Here is a 19,703-nt window from a genome sequence, read left to right as displayed (position 1 = left end):
TGAAGACAGGATGGTTGTAAAAATAATATCTTTTTTTTGTTAGGAAAAGTAAAAACAAAAACTAGCCTGAATTTTTTTTTAAAAACACTTGGGTTGTATTTGTATGATTTTATTAGATGCGTTGGTAAAGTATGATCAGTACAAAAAATAACACCTTATAGAAATCTAATCGCCTTTTATTTGTTTGATTTTTAATCTTGATCAAAATTATATCTATGAATTTGAACTATCTGGAAATGGAATAAACGTGAATATTCTTAGTGGTACAAAATAAATCACAAAGAATTAAATATATGCATTTTATTCAATAAAACATCAAAATAACAATAACAAACAATACGTGGAGAAATCGCATAAAACAAAACCGTCATCAAAGGCAAACGCACACGTACTGACCGTACTGACTTAGCTTTGACCTGCCTGAGATAATAATCGTGATTCGATGGTAAGATGACCACCATGCCGATTACTGATTTATTGCGATTGTTTATGTCCCATCCCTATGAGCAAAAGTTCCGACTAACGCAGAAGCAATTCATTTAATATTTTTTCACAATTTTTTCTAAATAATAAACTAATAAATAATAAGAAATTCTTGTTTAGGTTAATTGAGAAAGATTAGTGATTTATATTTTGGAAGGATGAAAACACACAAAAGTAATTGATTTTTACAACTCAATATTTTTATTCATAGAAAGTTAGAATCATAAAACGAAACGTTTTATCTGTCTAAATCACCATCATAAGTTGAATGAACTATAATATGACATAATCTCTCAATTAACAATGACAAGGACAGTAAAAAATTAAATGAACCATTATTATCGTGACATATTTTCTTCAAAACCGTCGAAAACTTTGACCTTACATCAACAAATACTTCATAAGAACTCTCGCTTTCAACTAAAGAAAAGAACTCAAGTGACAATGTAACTATTACGCAATGTTTATTATTGTATTGTATCTGTATCGGTCACACAGAAAGCTGCAATCATACGAACAATTTACCCTCAAGGCTCAACAAGTTGGCTCTTAACACCAAGCATTAAGGTTGACAACTGAGTAAACTATTTCGGTGCAAGCATGAGTCAGGTCGTATAACGTCTGTTCACTCCTCTGAGAAACGACGGCGGTTATTCCCGAAGTATTTACTTTATTTATTTGTGGAAAACGGCTGAAATTATGAGCTTAGTGAGTGCGTTATCCTGCTGCTATTTGCGAAGGAATTTCGTGTGAAATTGGTTCTTAAACTTAGCAGTATCAATATTTGAATGAATTACAGGGAATCGAAACTGAGATCTTCCATGCTAACCAAAGATCGGCTAAAAAAAGAACAGTTTTCCCTACTGTTAAATGGATTAATTTTGACAGTGTGGAAAACAATAAAACCATATAAAATTATAGCTTTTTACCACAAAAAATATGATTCATGAGACGATTAACTTATATTATGTCCTTAACATGTAACTGGCGTCTGAAAATTATTATTTGAAAGCCAGTTCCTTTGTGGTTCCGGCTCGAATTTCAGCCTTATAATCTTTCCATCAGGTGAGATGCATTTTCATTTATCCTCAACGAGTAAGCTCTTGGCTTATATCTCACCTGATGGTAAGTGATGCCAGGCCGAAGGTGAAAGCGAGCTTCACCCGGAATCCTCAACCACAGACGAACTGGCTATCTTACCTCTAACTGCCGGAACACAACAATGCTGTTAACATTATTGTTATGGCGACAGACTTAGGTAGGATGGTGGTAGCTAGCCAGGCGGACTTAGAACAAGCCCTACCACCAACCAAACCAAACAGAAAAATGTGCCCCACTGGGAATCGAACCTCTGCGTCTGAAGCAGGTGGTCGTAGACCACAGAGGCGGCTCAATGTTGCATGTCCAAGAGCTTCTCCATTATTGGTAAAAAATTCATTCACTTACCCAAAACGCCGACAGCGTTGTAGGCGTGCACAACTCGACTAGTTTTTTGTAGGAAGACTGCAGCGTGGCTAATGGGGGCAGCACGGCGCTCGTATTGTTGGAATACGAGTTGCCGCACAGGTATATGACGTAGGGCGGCGTCAGCTTCGGGTGAGATCTTCTGACCTGGATGAAAGATTATGAATAAAGTCGATCGAATTAGAAATCAGAAGACCTGTAAGACAACCAAAGAAAACAGAATCGAAAGATCGAACTCCTCCTATGTTCTTCTGATTAATTTCGTTGCGGGTCCAAAGACAGTTTAACTTTCCCCCGGGACAAGCTTGACCTTTATTGGTTAGGTTTTTATGGCGGTCAAGCTGTATATCCTGGCTACACAGGAGTTGCAGTGGTGGGAACGAGAGGTGGGAATAGTACTGTAACCAAAGAAACAGGGCACAAAGCTCGTAGATTTCACTGGTGGTTATTTTTTTGGAGGTCAAGTTGTAGTACAGGTATGTCTATACAGGAGTTGCAGAGATAGGAATAGTCTCATAGTATGCTAAAGGCCATGAAAAAAGTTGGAGTTCTGCTTTGAGGTTTCTTGGAGCTCCTCATTTTAACACATAGAACAAACTGACATAAAACCGTATTACAGCGACAGCTCCGTATACAGTTTTATGTCAGTTTCATGAACAGTCACGATGTTATAAAAAATACATACAGCCGAACATAGAACCTCCTCCTTTTTTGAAGTCGGTTAAAAAATCAAGAGAAGCAAAAGAAAATCTTCCAGTGAGAATAAATTAATAGAAAATTACGAACAGAATACGTACTTGTTCCAAAAGCACGCTCTCCGTCGAAGCCGACTGTTCAGTCTGCAGTAATTCCCCGCTTCGCAACAACGCTGCACCCTCGGGCCTTCCCCAAACCCAAACGGGCACTCTGCCCGACCTAAAATGCCTTGCAGTCTCCATGAGGTTATAATCTAACACCGAACTGGGCACTATCAACGTCTCCCCAGCCGTCAACATGAACGCATCCGAAGTCCCATTTATACAAGTAATCCTCCAATGAACGCATTCGCATCTTTCCAGCTCTCTCTTCCAGTCGCTCGGTCTTTGGAACATATTTAAGTCGTTGGGGAGGGTGGGGTAGTATGGCTCTTTGTACTCGTACGCGAAGAGGAGATCGTGCCGTTTGGGGAAGGCGTGGTGCATTAGCGCCATGGCCACTTTGCGGCCGTTGTCTATGGGGGAGTTGACGAAGCTGAAGAGTAGGACTTTCATGTTCTGAAAGAGATGGTTGATTTTATTATAGACTTGTGTAAAGATTTAATCGTGTTCTATAAATGACGTGTAAGTCGTAAAAATGAGGCCATAATCCGGGCATCAGACTTCATGATCCAATCAGAAAGACGGCTTAGCGCGCCTTTTAAAACATTCTAAACATTCTATTTCTTATTGGATAATCAGGGTTATTAAGTCTGCCACCTCGTGACCAAAACAAGGAACACTAATCAGGACCTCAGGATCGGTAGTCAGTAAATGTATAGTTAAGTTGAATTTGTACGATACCATTTCTATGAGGTTTACTCGCGTAAAAATGCATCTCACGAGTATGTCCATGTTTTAGTGTCAATTACTCTTATATCATTTGGGAATTGTGAAGGTTCAGTGAGTCAGTCAGGAATATTTCGCTCTTTAAAAGTGACTGGACTGTGTCATCATAGTCATCAATCATTTATGCGCGGTAAATTCTTTGACACTAACTTACTCATATTATTAGTTCTGGAGAAAACTCTCGCATGCATTTTAATTTGTACATATTTCTACTCACAAACAAAGTTGTTTACGAAAACAGAGCAAATCACGAGCATTCCAGTTTGAAGATGAATCAGCGTGATTAGATACCGGCCAGATTGCCCGAAATATCGCACTTATCTGTTCAACTGGTTTACACGTACAGGCGAGCACATCAAGCTTGACATTGGCACTTCATGTAGTTGGAATAGGTGCGATATTGCAACAAAAATGTATAGTTTGATATGCTTTTGACTTTACAAGAGTTCAACCATGGTTCTATGTCTAGACATTAAAAGATACATTTATGTGAGATGATAGCTCGATTTAATAATAACTACCAAACAAAAAATGGTGATTAATATTAGGTGCAGTCGATGGCACGTAAAGCTTAACACTGTGAAGTCTTAAGCAGTTGTAATAAAGGTGAATTTGCAAAAAAAAATGTTAAATCTGTTGTGCAGTCATCTGTACAATGTTTATTTATGTGGAAGTTTACCACTCGTACGATTTCGAATTAGTGTCCAGTTAAAAGTATCTTTGCAAAGTCATTTGGTTTTTATTTTATTGCACAAATTACTAATACTCCCGTTACCCCTTTGTACTAAGCATATGCTTGTGTCACGAGTGGGCTCACCACAATAGTCGAGCGTCAGCGGAATTCGAATCGGGGTTCCTCGGATGACGATTCGAGTCGTCCAGTCCTAACCCTTCACCGTTCGGCTATCGTGGCTTCAAAAATATACGACTTTAAGTGTATGACGTAAGTGTTGTAATGTTTTCAATGTCACCTCAATAACCCTGAGAATTTAGACGATATGTATAATGCAAATATTTTTGTTTATTTTAAATAAGGCATAAAGCGTACTAAATTCTTAGGAGCATGGTCTCATCACTTCCTACGTTAAAAGTCACAAATACCCTTTTAAAGAAGAAACGTTCTTGTGACACAAAAGAAATGAACAAAATATTACAAATTACGGTCTGTTTACATGCATTTCTATGTTGTTTGGTTTCTTAAAACAGAAACTATAGTGTGATTCTGTGCATGGGCACAACTCTTTTTATTTTGGAACTAGCTTTCCACCCGCGGCTTCGCGCGCGTGGTCTACATTATCTACATATTTTACGGAACCCTATTTTTTTCCAAAATAAAATGTAGCTATTTTACTCGTGGATAATGTAGCTTTCGAATGGTGAAAGAATTTTTAAAAACGGTCCAGTGGTTTTTGAGCCTATTCATTACAACCAAACAAACAAACAAACAAAGTTTTCCTTTTTATAATATTAGTGTAGATGAATTAGGTCCAGGAATTTCCAAAATACACTCGAATCATTTTCGAAATGCCTGGGAAACATAATTTAATTTAGTCATATCAAATGGTTATTGCGAATGCGAATTCAATAAATGGAAAGTCTTCGGGTAGTGTGAAATACCTATTGCGAAGTGTTGACAATTACCGTAAACGCACAACTGGACCGAACGTTGGGAAATGCGCTGGTGTTATTTAATTGTAGTACCCATTTACTGACGAAGAGTGCTATTGTTATTTTCAGTTATGATTGTATCAGATTTAAGATATGATGAGTGATTGATCTTGTGGTGGCTATGAAATCTGACTCCAGAGTCAGAACTCAATTTTTACAAACCAAAACGATTAGTAGAGAATAGGCATACATAGTTGATTTTCAATCATATCGACCTAGAGCTCAATTCTTATTCAAATCATAATACGTACTAAAAATATGTCAAGTTGTTTAACTTTTATAACTGAGAGCAACGAGACTCACACGCAACATTTGTTGTAGTCCATAAGCACTTGACGTTTCGGTTGTTGGCAGAGCCGTGGTCATAAGTTAAATTAACTGAGACGCTACCCAAGTAGCATTTTACTCCATTTAAGAGTTCACATTTAGTTCCAATGTGTACTTAAAGCATTAGTACAGTTCACTCGTGATGTATAAGCTGTATTATTGCAATTAATTACACCTATACTGTCTAAGGGACTTATAGGAGTGTAGACTAGTGTAGAGTTATACTTTTATACGATTGTTGGTGTTATAATACTCTAACAACTATCCTTTAGTCAGCCATCTGACTAAGAGCATTATAGGAGGGTAGAGATACGGCAACCGCTGTTTAACGGCCTACTTGTACGATGTTATAGAGCTAGCATTTTAATAGAACACACGTGGTCATTTATAAAGCCAAAGGCTGTTATGTTTACTTGTTTTAGACTGTTATACAGCTAGTAGCTGTAGTGGGACTTGTTTGTGATAATTAAAATAACCTTTTTTTACTATCTGTACAAAAGTGTTTCAATGGTTCGCATGTACAATCGCGGAATGAAAAGGTTCGTCACCTTAGTGTCGGTTTTCGCTTGCACTAGGTACTGAGAGTCAAACCTGCCAACATAACAGTGCAAGAAACAGTGCTGCTAACATTAAAATAAATATGACGTTTGCTAACGAATAAGGTTTTGCTTGTTTAATTTTCTATCCCATGCAATGTTACAAAATGTAGTTTTTTTTTTTATTTAATAGAAATAATAATGGCAGGTTGAACCAACAAGAAGGTTTTAGTTTATCAATCATAATAATCTTGACAAGATAAATCGTCAAACAACTTTGATCTGAATGAAAATGAAAATGAAAATGATATTTATTTAGTCCAAAAATATTACAGTACATGATTTAGTTACTGTTACATTCTGAATAGAAACGGATTACAATTTATACAGTAAGTATGTACTAACAGCATCATAATAATTATTTTATTATTATTAAGAATAATTTTGAACTTTACTGACGAACAGTTAAAGATTATTTTCTCTAACTCGAGATTATTCTGTAACATAGTATCAAAAGGTAATATGTGCTCGCAATTCGTTGAAGGAATCAATTTGAAAACTGACGAACCTTTTCATGCCCTGACTGTACACTGTAGGCTGTTAAAAGGACTATATGTGTTGTCCATTAACATCAATAGCAGTTTATTTGTCCACAAGTACTACTCTTATTTGCTTTAAGCTGAACACGAATGTGAATGTGATATTCTATTACACATTTCCCCAAGCCTGTTTTTAGTTGTTCATGGTGGTTCTGTACATTATGCAGAGGAAAATATTATGCCTGAACCTGAAATTTCCCTTCAAAATATACCAGATATCAGAGTGTGATGATTGCAGTTCTAGTGATAGTGAATACCATTTTGATTTGGACAATTATTTAACCTTTCGCAAAAAAAATAAGAACATGAGCTATTGAAAATCGTATTCCTCATTCCGCTTTGAATAAATTGTCAAGCATAATAAACGAATTTAAGCCGGGAACACTACCGTCTGATGCTTTAGGTATTCATACTTGACTATTAGTACCTGGGCTAGGCGATTTAACGGACATTAATAATTTTTATTGCGGATCTCTAAAATTTCAGTATTTGAAAGAATTAAAGATACACAATTGACCTGAACTAGGTACATCTTAAAGCTGTACATAAGTTCACATTAGAATAAAGGACAATGTTCGTTCTCCATACATTGTTCGCCGTTAGATCAACAGTGCCGAAAAAATACTTTCTAGGTTCTAAATGACACAAATCTTTATGTAAGAACAATTATTCCTGGCGGACCAATTCTATAAACTTATTGATAGCAATATTGTTATCATAACCTCTTACTTACTAGTATTGTATTATATTATTTTATGCACATCGATTTGGGAGATGTTCTGTATTGTAGTTGTCGCAGCCAAATTGTATTATAATATTGGACGGGTTTTGGAAATAGCTCGGCGTTCCACTTTTATGATTTACTTACTTACATTTTGCACGTAAATAAATAACATGAGTCCTATGTTTACTTTCCACTCTTGACATTTAACACGTGACTTACCAAACTAACTATCTCCATGGTTACCGTCTTAGTCTATGCATGACTAGGGATTGAACAACTTTTAATTGAATATTATTAACAATTCTCGATAATTATTATCGATTGAAAAATATTCGGTATTTGAATCGAAAGATATATTCAATTTTATCAATATCAAAATATTCAATTTTAATAATAAAATAAATATTATTTACTACCACCTATGAAATGTTCTGAAAATTGCCTGGAGCGCTCCCCCAATCCTGGGTTTTCCCTTTCCAAGCTGAGAGGACATCATTTTGGTTCTATCGATACATTATAAAGGTACTTAATATTTGAAATGTATTACCAATTATAGTTATAAGCATTATGAGCGAATAAAACTTTCAATTCTATTAGAACTTTAGACATTTCTCTCACTTTAAGTGGCATAGGATTTTTCATCGGATTTTGAAACTGTTACAGATATATTAAAGATGATCCCATATTGTTGTCATTGTCGACTGTGCGGGACTTACACACCGCTATAACCACCGAGTTTCTTGCCGGCTCTTCTCGGTGGTTGCGACTTGCGAACCGGCGTAGATTCACGCGTCGCGAACACACCCTCCATGCCATGGACACGGAGGAACTATTAAAGTTCCTCCGGGCCACTCACCCGGAGGTTCTCTCCGGGTTTAAAGCCCACATACGGGCAAAATCCCTCGCAAGCTCCGTCTATGAGGAGCCTGCTTCCCCGTCATGTCCCGAGGACGCCATGTGCGATCCTAACTCGGCCCCGCTACCAATCCCGCTCACGAACGAGCACTCTATTGTGATAGATCACCAATCCCATGCCCCCAGTAGGGACATGGAATGTGACTCTGTCTCAGACGCCGATGACGGTGGCTTCACCACCGTCAGTCGTCCGAAGAGGACCCGCAAATCCGCGGCCTCTCCCCCTCCTTCCCCCCCTGCGAAGGCCCTGAAGGCCAACTCAGGCCTCTCTCAGCCCTCGCAATCTTCCCAGCCCTCCGGCTCGCAGTCGAGCACCGGGCGGACTGTCAGAGTCCCCCCAGTCTTTGTCCAGGACAAGGCGTCCTAGAACAAGATTTCCGGCGCGCTCAAGGAGCGTCACATCAACTTCTCGCACGCTAAGTCGTGCAACGTAGGTATTAAGGTGTCCTTGTCCACCTCGGACGAGCACCGAGCCCTAACACGATTCCTAGATGAAAACCGTATCGGTTATCATACTTTCCCCCGCGAGGAGGAAAGGGAGCTGCGGGTTGTTATCCGTGGCCTTCCCAAGGAGCTAGACTCCGCCTCCATCTTGGCCGACCTCAAGGCCCAAAACTTCCCTGTCAAACAGGTTCATCGTCTGTACAGGACTCGTACTCGTGAACCATTTGACCTTGTCCAAGTAGTCTTGGACTATTCCGATGAAGCGAAATCGATTTTCAATTTGAAAACGGTTTGCTTCATCTCCGGGCTCAAAGTTGAGCCACCCCGAAAGCGCGGCGCTCCCGGCCAGTGCCACCGCTGTCAACATTACGGGCACGCTGCCCGTAATTGTCACGCCCGTCCTAGGTGCGTCAAGTGCCTAGGCGATCACGGCACAGCCGACTGTGTCCGTGACAAGGCCACAGCCACCGAACCACCGAGCTGCATACTGTGTGGTAGCCAGGGTCATCCTGCGAATTATCGCGGTTGTCCCCGGGCTCCACGCACTCAGCCGCGTGCCCCCATCCCCTCTGCCCCCAGGCAGATCAATGCTACTCGCAACTTTGCGGTAGCAAGTGAGGCTCCTAGCCTCCGCCCCAACAGGCCCAATGCTTGGGCTAGGCCTCTGGCCTACACCCAGGCTGCCAGCCTTACTCCCACACCCACCCAAACAGCTGTGGCCCCACCCGCGCTCCAGCAGGCTCCTCAACCCCACCCAGCCCCTAAGGCTACGCCAAAGGCACCTACCCAACAGGCGCCTAACCCAAGTCCCCCTGCCCCTAAGGCACCAGCCCACAAAGTCCCGGCCCCTCAGGCCAAGCCCCAGCCTTCACATTCACCTGCGGCTGACATTAAGTTGGTCAGAGACTTCTTTGGCCAAATTAATGTCGGCGAGATGTTTGTGATCGCCGCAAAACTGCGCGCGACTAATGGCGAAGGCAACATCATGGATAGGTTATCTATCCTCGCCGAACACGTAGACTTTTGCTACGCTATCTCCTCTTTCCACGCTCCGTAATGGCTAATCCCACCGCTAGGATCAAACCCCGGTCAATCACCTTAGCATTTTTCAACGCTAACGGTCTTAGACAGCAGAAGGACGAGGTTACTCAGTTCCTTACCGACCACCAGGTCGACATCTTTCTGGTTCAAGAGACCCTCCTAACACCCTCTATTCGCAATCCTAGGATAGCGAACTACTATATCATTAGACACGATAGGCCCACACGTGGCGGCGGCACGCTTATTTATTATAAGCGTTCTCTGCACTGTGCTTTAGTCGATCCCCCTTCTCTCTCTAACCTAGAAGTCTCACTCTGTCGGCTAGCCATGACCGGACACGAGCCCATCCTCATCGGCTCGGTTTACCTCTCCCCGAACAAGACTCCCTTAAGGAGCGACTTTCAGGCCCTCTTTGCTATGAATAGTGCAGTCATTCTTGGCGGCGACTTTAATAGCAAACACACTCATTGGGGTTGCGTAACATCCACTGCCAATGGCAACATGTTAAGCGAACTCTCTGAGGAACTCATCTTTGACATCTTAGTCCCTATGACGCCCACTCACTATCCTTACAATGTCGAGCATCGGCCCGACATTCTTGACATGGCAATTCTAAAGAATATAGGCCTCCGCCTACACTCTATAGAAACCATGCACGCGCTCACTTCTGACCATCGCCCGGTCGTACTCCAACTAGGCTCTCCTGAGTCTACACCCACTATGAAGACAGTTGTGGACTGGGACAAACTCAAGGTAAAACTTGGGAACTGTCAGAGCCCACAACTGTCCTCAATCCCCGACGATATAGTTTCGCCTCACGAAACTATTCACGCGATCGATGCCCTCACTAGTCACATCTCGGTCGCCATCGGCGACTCGTCTAGGCAAGTGCCTGCGATGGCTAACCACCGTCTCAGGTTGCCGGACGACGCGCGAGAACTATTGAGGGCAAAGAACGCAGCCACTCGCGATTATGACGCTTATCCAACCGAGGAAAACAGAGTCCGCCTACGTTCCTTACAGCGCGCTGTCAAGGCCCGTATCGCGGAACTCCGTAACAATCAGTGGGATGATCTACTTAAAGAAATCTCGCCATCTCACCAAGCCTATTGGAAGTTGACGAGAGCCTTTAAGTCTGACACCGTAGCGTCCACGCCACCGCTTTTACGTCCCGATCAAACGCTTGCGTTTGACGACGACGCCAAAGCCGAATGTCTAGCCGACAGTCTAGAAGCACAGTGCTCCCCCAGTACCCTCCCAGTAGACTCTGCCCACCTCCGCATGGTGGACAGCGAAGTCGAACGTAGAGCCGCCCTCCCTCCGACCACAACCCTAGACCCGACCAACGTCGACGAGGTGCGAACGATAATCAAAGGTTTCCGTCCCAACAAAGCCCCCGGCCCGGACCGTATCTCTAATAGAGTCTTACGCGCCCTGCCCGCCCCCCTAGTATACCTCTTGGTTGCTATTTTCAACGCGGCCATGTCTCACTGCATCTTTCCCGACGCGTGGAAAGAGGCAGAAGTCATTGGCATCCCGAAGCCCGGTAAGAAACTGGCTGACCCCACAAGCTACAGACCCATCAGTCTCTTAAAGACCATGGGTAAGTTATACGAACGTATAATTGTCTCTCGATTAAGAGATTATGTTTTTTCTAATAATCTCTTTGTTCAGGCACACATACTTTCAATGAGCACGGTACGATTGCGCGGGACCTATTTAAATCTGCCGCCAACTCCGTCCCGCCAAAACTTACACGGCGAGCGCGCGCGACTACAGTAGCGCCGCGCCGCGTCCACGACGGCAAACGAACGAAAGCTATGCAGCTCGCCCTCTCGCGTTTGGGCCGGCTCCGCGAGTGCCACGCTTATTGTGTGCTCCAACGGAAATGTGAAATTTGGTGACTTTTTGGAAATGTTTTGTGTGTGAGGCCTCCACAGTACTTTGCTTGAAGTTAGTGACTCAAGTGAACCACCGAAGACACCGGGCGAAGCCCTAACTACCGGCCGGCGGCGTCCTACAGAGTACCTACCAGCAGCGCGGCGGCAGACAAGGTACCTGTTCGATTGTTGCTGTGTTTTGTTGATTGTGTTGTGCCTGGACGACACTGGGGAACTCATATTCGCTATCGAAGTAGTTAACATAATTTGGTCCATCGATCCGGGATTTTTGAGGTTAAGTAGGTACCTATCGGCTTTTTCTATCGGTAATTTTTCGGTTTTACGTAGTAAGTACACATATTTCGGCGGTTATAAACTAATTTTATTTAGTACGGTACGGTTATCGGTTTATTTTCTTGCTTTCTACGTAATTTATAATTTTTACACGGTGTTGTGAAAAGACTTTGTATTTCAATATGGCGGCCAAAGTTCAAGAAATTAAATTTAAAATTGAATTTGAGTGGTTTACACACACGGTTGATATGATCAAAACAAATGAGTACTCATCGGGGGTTTTAACTGCGCGTATTCGTAAATTGGATGATCATTTTAAGGTTTTATCCAACTCCTATGAGAGTCTGTTGAATGTGTTAGAAGACGAGTCGCAAATTTCCAAATATGGCGAGCAATTTAAAACGGCTACAATTTTTTATAACGAGCTCGAGGCAATTTCACTAAGATTCCCACAAAAGGATGGTTCTCATGTAACCACGGAAAGTAGTTCAGTACATACTAGATTACCAGCAATTGATTTACAAAATTTTGACGGAGATACTTTCGAGTGGTACAGTTTTATTAGCATGTTTAACTCCATAGTATTATCACGAAAAGACCTCTCGAAAACCGAGAAATATCACTACCTATTTACACACGTACATAAAGAACCACGATCTTTAATCCAACATTTATCAATGACTGACGAATCTTTAGATACAGCTCTCGAGATATTAAAAGGTAGATTTGACAATAAAAGAATGTTGATCGATCGTTACCTCGGTCGTTTGATTAATTTACCTACTTTGACAAACCCAAAAAACTTGCGCGTAGGCATTTTGAACCCCGTGCTTGAATGTACTCGGTCACTTAAAAACTTGGGTTTATGTGTCGAAGACTATGTACTTTTATTTATTGTTTTGTCAAAGTTACCTTCCGATATAAAAACTCGATATGAACAATTACACGGCGGCTTACGCAATACCTTGCCAGAATTTGATACTTTTATTTCATTTCTTCAAAATGAATGTCATTTTATCGATACCGCTAACTACTCGGACACGGTTGGAACAGCTGATATTAATATTACGAGGTTTCGTAGGACAAACTTTGACTCGGCGGGCTCACGTAAACAAACCGGCGGCGGGTGCCTATTCTGCACGAACTCGAATCATAAAATATTCGATTGTTATAAATTTTCAAACATGGCTTGTGACGAACGACGTGCTTGGGTTAGATCAAAAGGCTGTTGTTTTAGATGTTTCGGTAACCACGCTGCGGCTTCTTGTAACCGTAATATTCCGTGTGCATATTGTGGCAACTCGGGCCACCATAAACTGATTTGCTCAACAATTAATAATAACAAAGAATTTGTCAAAAATGCTCGTCACGTATCGGTAGGAATATGTGAAGACAACTATAGGTATTATGATGACGATTTCGAGCGATCCGTTTCGCGCCCGGTCGAATGTTTTGAGAATAACACCCCGGCGCAGTCGGCGTGCGTCGAGCCGCGCGAGTGTTCATGCCGAGCGGAGCCGAGGGCCGCCCGCTCGCTGCCGGCGGCGGCGCCGCCGGTTACCGCTTCGCCCGCGCCACATCGTCGCTCCGCTTCGCCTGCGCCACATCGTCGCTCCGCTTCGCCCTGCTACAGACAAACTCGGGAGTCTCGGGATGCTTGCGAATAGCAATTAAGTAACAGTAATGTCGTTTCATCCGAACCTAAGTTAACCGAAAATGTTTTATTACCTACTGTTATTGTTTACGTTAAAACGGCTCACGGTAATTATGTTCCAGCTCGTGTTCTATTAGATTTCGGTTCTCAAATAACAATAATTCGGAGTGACTTTGCTAATTCATTGTGCTTGAAGCGACATTGCTGTTTAATTTCTATTTCGGGTGTAGGTGGTAATAATAAACTTAATAATCAAATGGTAGTATTGAATTTTAAACCTAAAGATAACTTGAATAAAGATTTGTCTTGTTCGGCGGTGGTTATGAAAATACCTACAACTTATGTAGTAAAAAATCAGGAAAATTATGATTTATCGGATATTACGGGTTTGACAAAAATTGATATCATTTTCGGATGTGATATTTTGGGGGAGGTTATTAACGGCGGCAAGTTGACGTTGCGACCTGGGGGTCCGTATGCGTTAGACACTATCTTTGATTATGCGGTTTTCGGTCCGGCAAATAATGACGTCACGGTTTCGGTTTTAAATGATAACACGGCGGTTTCGGCTTTAAATACAAACTCGGCGGTTTCGGTTTTAAATAATAATTCGGCGGTTTCGGTATCAAAGGATAATTCGGCGGTTTCGGTATCAAATGATAATTCGGCGGTTTCGGTATCAAATAATAATTCGGCGGTTTCGGTATCAAATAAAAATTCGGCGGTTTCGGTTTCAAATGAAAATTCGGCGGTTTCGGTTTCGGCAGGCGATAAGTCTGAAAATATCGGTTTACGGCAAATCTCGGCGGCGGTTAATTATTCGGTTAATACATCTGGTATAACACTTATTGAAGCGGTTGAACGGTTTTGGGCTTCGGAAGAGCCACCTTTGGTTAAAATTATGGATCCCTTGAATGTGGAATGTGAACAGCTGTTTGTTAACACGACAACTCGCGGTGCGGACGGCAAGTACACGGTGCGCTTGCCGCTTATACCTACTCACGATCGGTTGGGTGATTCTAGGCAGATGGCCTATCGGCGGTTTCAAGCTTTAGAGCGACGGTTTAAAATACAACCGGAATTTCGGGAAAAATATGTCAACTTTATAAATGAGTACATAGAACTCGGACATATGGAAAAGGCTAATTTTCATAGTTATTCGGATGAACATTATTTTTTGGCACACCACGGCGTTTTTAAATCTTCGGGAGACACTTCTAAAATACGTGTGGTATTTGACGGCAGCGGGAAGACTTCCAACGGGGTCGCTCTCAATGATTGTTTGTATGCGGGGGAGAAGTTACAAAATGACATAACTAAAATTATTTTGAATTTTAGATATCCCAACTTTGTTTTTACTACGGATATAAGGATGATGTTTAGACAAACGTGGATTCACCCGGATGATCGGAAATATCAATTAATACTCTGGAGAGAGCATAGTACGGATCCCGTAGGTGTTTATAGCCTCACCACGAATACTTACGGTCTTAAGTCAAGTCCCTTTGTTGCCATTCGGTGTTTGCAGCAGTTAGCGGCTGATGAAGGTTCGGTTTATCCTAGAGCAGCTAAACTTTTGAAGCATAATAGTTTTGTCGATGACCTAAACGGAGGCGCAGACACTATTGAGGAGGCGATAGGCGTTCGTGACGAACTTATTGCATTAATGTCCACGGCAAATTACGAACTTCGCAAATGGTCTGCGAATGACCCACGGTTGTTACAGGACTTGCCGTCAGATCATTGTGAAGTACCTAGTAGTTTCGATAAAGAAGATCAGTTTGGCTGTATTAAGGTATTGGGAGTTCAGTGGGAACCAAAGACGGATTGTTTTACATATAAGGTAAATGTCCCTACCGAAACACAGGTCACGCGACGTACCATCTTGTCGTCGACAGCTAAGTTATTTGACCCGCTCGGGTGGATATGTCCGGTAATTTTTCGCGCGAAACTAATATTGCAGGAGTTGCTAAGCACGGGAGATAGCAGTAAAAGTGTTGAATGGGATGCACCTGCACCCGAGGCCCTAGTACAGAAGTGGCGCGATCTTCTCTCAGATTTACCTAACTTGACTCGGCTTACAATACCACGACGTTTACGGATACACGGAAGTAAAAATAATACCTACTCCTTACACGGATTTTGTGACGGATCATCGGCGGGCCACGGTGCGGTTGTTTATTTGCGGACAGTAAGTGATACCGGTCATGTATCTCTTCATCTTTTATTGGCTAAATCACGCGTATCACCACTTAAGAAAAAGGTTACAATACCTCAGTCGGAACTTAACGGTGCGGTTTTGTTGGTAAATTTAACAAAACATGTTTATGATACACTCGCGAGCGAAGTGGGTATTCGCATTGAGGATGTTTTCGGATGGTGTGATAGTACTATAGTGTTGGCATGGATTCGGACGCAACCACATAAATTACAAGTCTATGAGGGAAATCGGGTAACAAAAATAATAACATCGGAAGTCCCAATCACATGGCGGCACGTACCAACCGACAAGAACTGTGCCGACGCGGCCTCGCGTGGCACATCGGCAGCCGAACTGCTTAACCACTCCTTGTGGTGGAACCCTGACTGGCTCTGTCTTCCACCCGAAGAGTGGCCTTCTAACAAACCGGATATTCCCGAAAGTTCACTACCTGGTATTAAATTAAAAACTGTAGTTACTAATGTTGCAGTATCACAGGACAACGTTAACTTTGACTTGCTTGAGCGATATAGTTCATTTGATAAGCTAATAAATGTAACCGGTTTTATCCTACGTTTTATACAGGGTATTCAAAATAAAAACGAAATTAATAAAAACAAGTATTTGTCGGTCGGGGAACGTAGGAACGCACTTAAAAAACTTATTCTTTTAGTTCAGGCGGAGGCTTTCAAAGAAGAAATAGATTCTTTAAAATCAAATTCTAAAATTAAGTCGCACTTAAAGAAATTAAATCTGTTTCTTGACACTGACGGGCTAGTCCGAGTGGGTGGTAGATTGCGCCATTCCAACCTGCCATTTAACGCGAAACACCCAATTCTACTCCCGGGGAAGGGTGCCTTTACCCAAAGTCTGGTAGAATATTATCATCACTCACACTGCCACGTAGGAGCCAATGCCTTGGCCTCAATATTGTCACGCAGTTATTGGATTTTATCCGTGAGACGCGTAACTCGGAGTGTTACGTTTAAATGCATTCAGTGTTATCGAGCGCGACCTAGACTTGCTCAACCATTGATGGCGGATCTCCCTCCAGACCGTGTGAGATCATTACGACCGTTTCAAAGTGTAGGTACGGACTTCGCGGGACCCTTTTACATAAAATCAAGCTCGTTAAGAAGCTCTCGTGTAGAGAAGTGCTATCTCTGCGTTTTCGTGTGTTTAACGGTGAAGGCGGTACATCTAGAAGTAGTCACGGGACTGTCAGTCGAAGCCTTCGTTGACGCATTCACGAGATTCGTTTCCCGTCGCGGCTTACCTTCACTTGTGAGATCCGATTGCGGCACCAACTTTACCGGAACTGATAAATATCTAAAAGAACTATTCGTATATCTGCGTGATCATAACTACGAAATAGGCCGAGAATTAGCAAAATCTAACGTCACATGGCTATTTAACCCACCTAGCAGCCCAAACATGGGTGGCATCTTTGAAGCTGCTGTTAAATCTGCTAAATCTCTCATGCGTAGAGTTCTTGGAGAACAAAGGTTGACCTTTGAACAACTTACTACCTTCTTTACGCGTGTTGAAGCTGTTATGAATTCTCGACCATTGACTCCATTAAGTTCAGACCCGAATGATCTCGAAATTCTAACACCCGGACATTTCTTGATCGGCGAGCCCTTGGTTGCCCTGCCTGAGTACAATTTTGAAGAAGTTCATATCGGCCGGCTTAATCGTTTCCAATTATTGCAACGTCTTTCACAACACTTTTGGTGTCGATGGCGCGACGAATACCTTCATACCCTCCAAATAAGACACAAATGGACGGATACAACAGAGCCAATAAAACTCGGTGACTTAGTTTTGATAAAAGAGGATAATTACCCACCTTTACAGTGGAAACGCGGTCGTGTAGTTAAACTTTTACCCGGCAAGGACAAAATAATACGAGTAGTAGAGGTACAGACTGCAAACGGCAGGCTCTTACGGCCTGTATCTAAACTCGGTAGGCTTCCAATTATTAGTAATTAGGTCAACCAAGGCGACCTTGGTTCGGGGGGGAGTGTATGTTCAGGCACACATACTTTCAATGAGCACGGTACGATTGCGCGGGACCTATTTAAATCTGCCGCCAACTCCGTCCCGCCAAAACTTACACGGCGAGCGCGCGCGACTACAGTAGCGCCGCGCCGCGTCCACGACGGCAAACGAACGAAAGCTATGCAGCTCGCCCTCTCGCGTTTGGGCCGGCTCCGCGAGTGCCACGCTTATTGTGTGCTCCAACGGAAATGTGAAATTTGGTGACTTTTTGGAAATGTTTTGTGTGTGAGGCCTCCACAGTACTTTGCTTGAAGTTAGTGACTCAAGTGAACCACCGAAGACACCGGGCGAAGCCCTAACTACCGGCCGGCGGCGTCCTACAGAGTACCTACCAGCAGCGCGGCGGCAGACAAGGTACCTGTTCGATTGTTGCTGTGTTTTGTTGATTGTGTTGTGCCTGGACGACACTGGGGAACTCATATTCGCTATCGAAGTAGTTAACACTCTTAATAAACGAACAGTTTGGCTTCCGCGCCTCACATTCCTGCGTACAGCAGGTGCACCGCTTAACGGAGCACATACTTAGCGGCCTCACTGCTAAGCCACCCGTAGGGACAGGAGTGCTATTCTTCGACGTAGCGAAGGCATTCGATAAAGTCTGGCACAATGGCTTGATTTACAAGCTTTACGAACTCGGTGTGCCGGACAGTCTCGTGCACATCTTACGTGACTTTTTATCGAATCGCACCTTTCGTTACCGAGTAGATGGCTCCCTCTCCTCCCCCCGCCCCATAAGAGCCGGAGTCCCCCAGGGCTCCGTGCTCTCGCCCATCCTCTTTTCATTGTACGTCAATGACATCCCCAAATATCCGAATACGGATTTAGCCCTCTTTGCGGACGACACCGCACTCTACAAGTCCGGACGTAATCGGAATTACGTCATCTTGGCGCTCCAACGCGCTGTCACACAATTAGGCGAATGGTTCAGGAAGTGGCGTGTCGAGGTAAATCCCGAAAAAAGTGCAGCAGTGTACTTTTCTAGGGCTTTGTCTGCGAAACGTCCTCCGGTTCGCACTCGTCCTAATGTCCCCACCCATCTCACCTTATTTGACCAAACTATTCCTTGGAAAAGTGAGGCCAAGTACTTAGGTGTCACTCTCGACCAGAGATTATCGTTCGCTCCGCACCTCAGACGCGTCTTGAGCCGTGCGAACCACTACATCCACCGACTCTACCACCTAGTTGGAAGGAAAAGTAAATTGTCACTTAGAAATAAGTTGACAATTTACAAAACCTGCATCCGTCCAGTGTTGACTTACGCCAGTCCGGTGTTTGCTCACACTTCCTGCACAGACCTTAAGAAATTCCAGACCCTCCAAAACAAATTCTTACGCCGAGCCGCGGATGCCCCGTGGTTCGTGCGTAATACGAATCTCCATAGAGATTTCGAGATCCCATCGATTGATCACTTTATGAAAGAAGCCTCTCGCCGCTACTTTGATAAAGCGATCAACCACAAGAACCCTCTTATCGTTAGCGCCGCCACGTATACACCCCAGAAAGATGTCGCTGCCCAATACCGACGACCTAGGCATGTCCTAGACGACCCGGACGATCCTATTACCGAATTTCTGAACACTGACATCACTGCCTTAAGCACGCCAACTACTCCACAACACAGTAGCTCGTTACACCGTACTCGCCGGCGAGTACGAGGCCCTGCTTTCCATTTCGGACGGTACAGACATGTACCGGGCCGGTTCTCCCCTATCCGTCCCCCGGACACGGCCTGAGCCGAGGTCCGAGCCTACCGTGGCGCCCTCAGGCCGCGTCCGTAGTCCCCTCGATCGGGCCCACTAGAGTGAGCCCGCCGTAGGCTGGACTTTGGTC

The 19,703-nt window shown here is 43.2% G+C and overlaps 1 protein-coding gene across 1 annotated transcript in view; it reads right to left on the bottom strand.

Annotated features, from left to right (window-relative positions):
* Positions 1-19,703, bottom strand: part of LOC135079427 (myotubularin-related protein 10-B) — a 49,787-nt gene that overhangs the window by 14,203 nt on the left and 15,881 nt on the right. Inside the window, exons 5-6 of the mRNA XM_063974086.1 lie at positions 2,745-3,200; positions 1,930-2,094 (exon numbers count right to left, since the gene is read on the bottom strand). Of these exons, the coding sequence (XP_063830156.1) occupies positions 1,930-2,094; positions 2,745-3,200 (621 nt within the window). The remainder of the gene's footprint in view (positions 1-1,929; positions 2,095-2,744; positions 3,201-19,703) is intronic.

This window comes from Ostrinia nubilalis, chromosome 16 (assembly GCF_963855985.1).
Source record: "Ostrinia nubilalis chromosome 16, ilOstNubi1.1, whole genome shotgun sequence".
In the NCBI taxonomy this organism is placed as follows: domain Eukaryota; kingdom Metazoa; phylum Arthropoda; class Insecta; order Lepidoptera; family Crambidae; genus Ostrinia; species Ostrinia nubilalis.
This window is presented reverse-complemented; position numbering and strand designations above follow the sequence as displayed.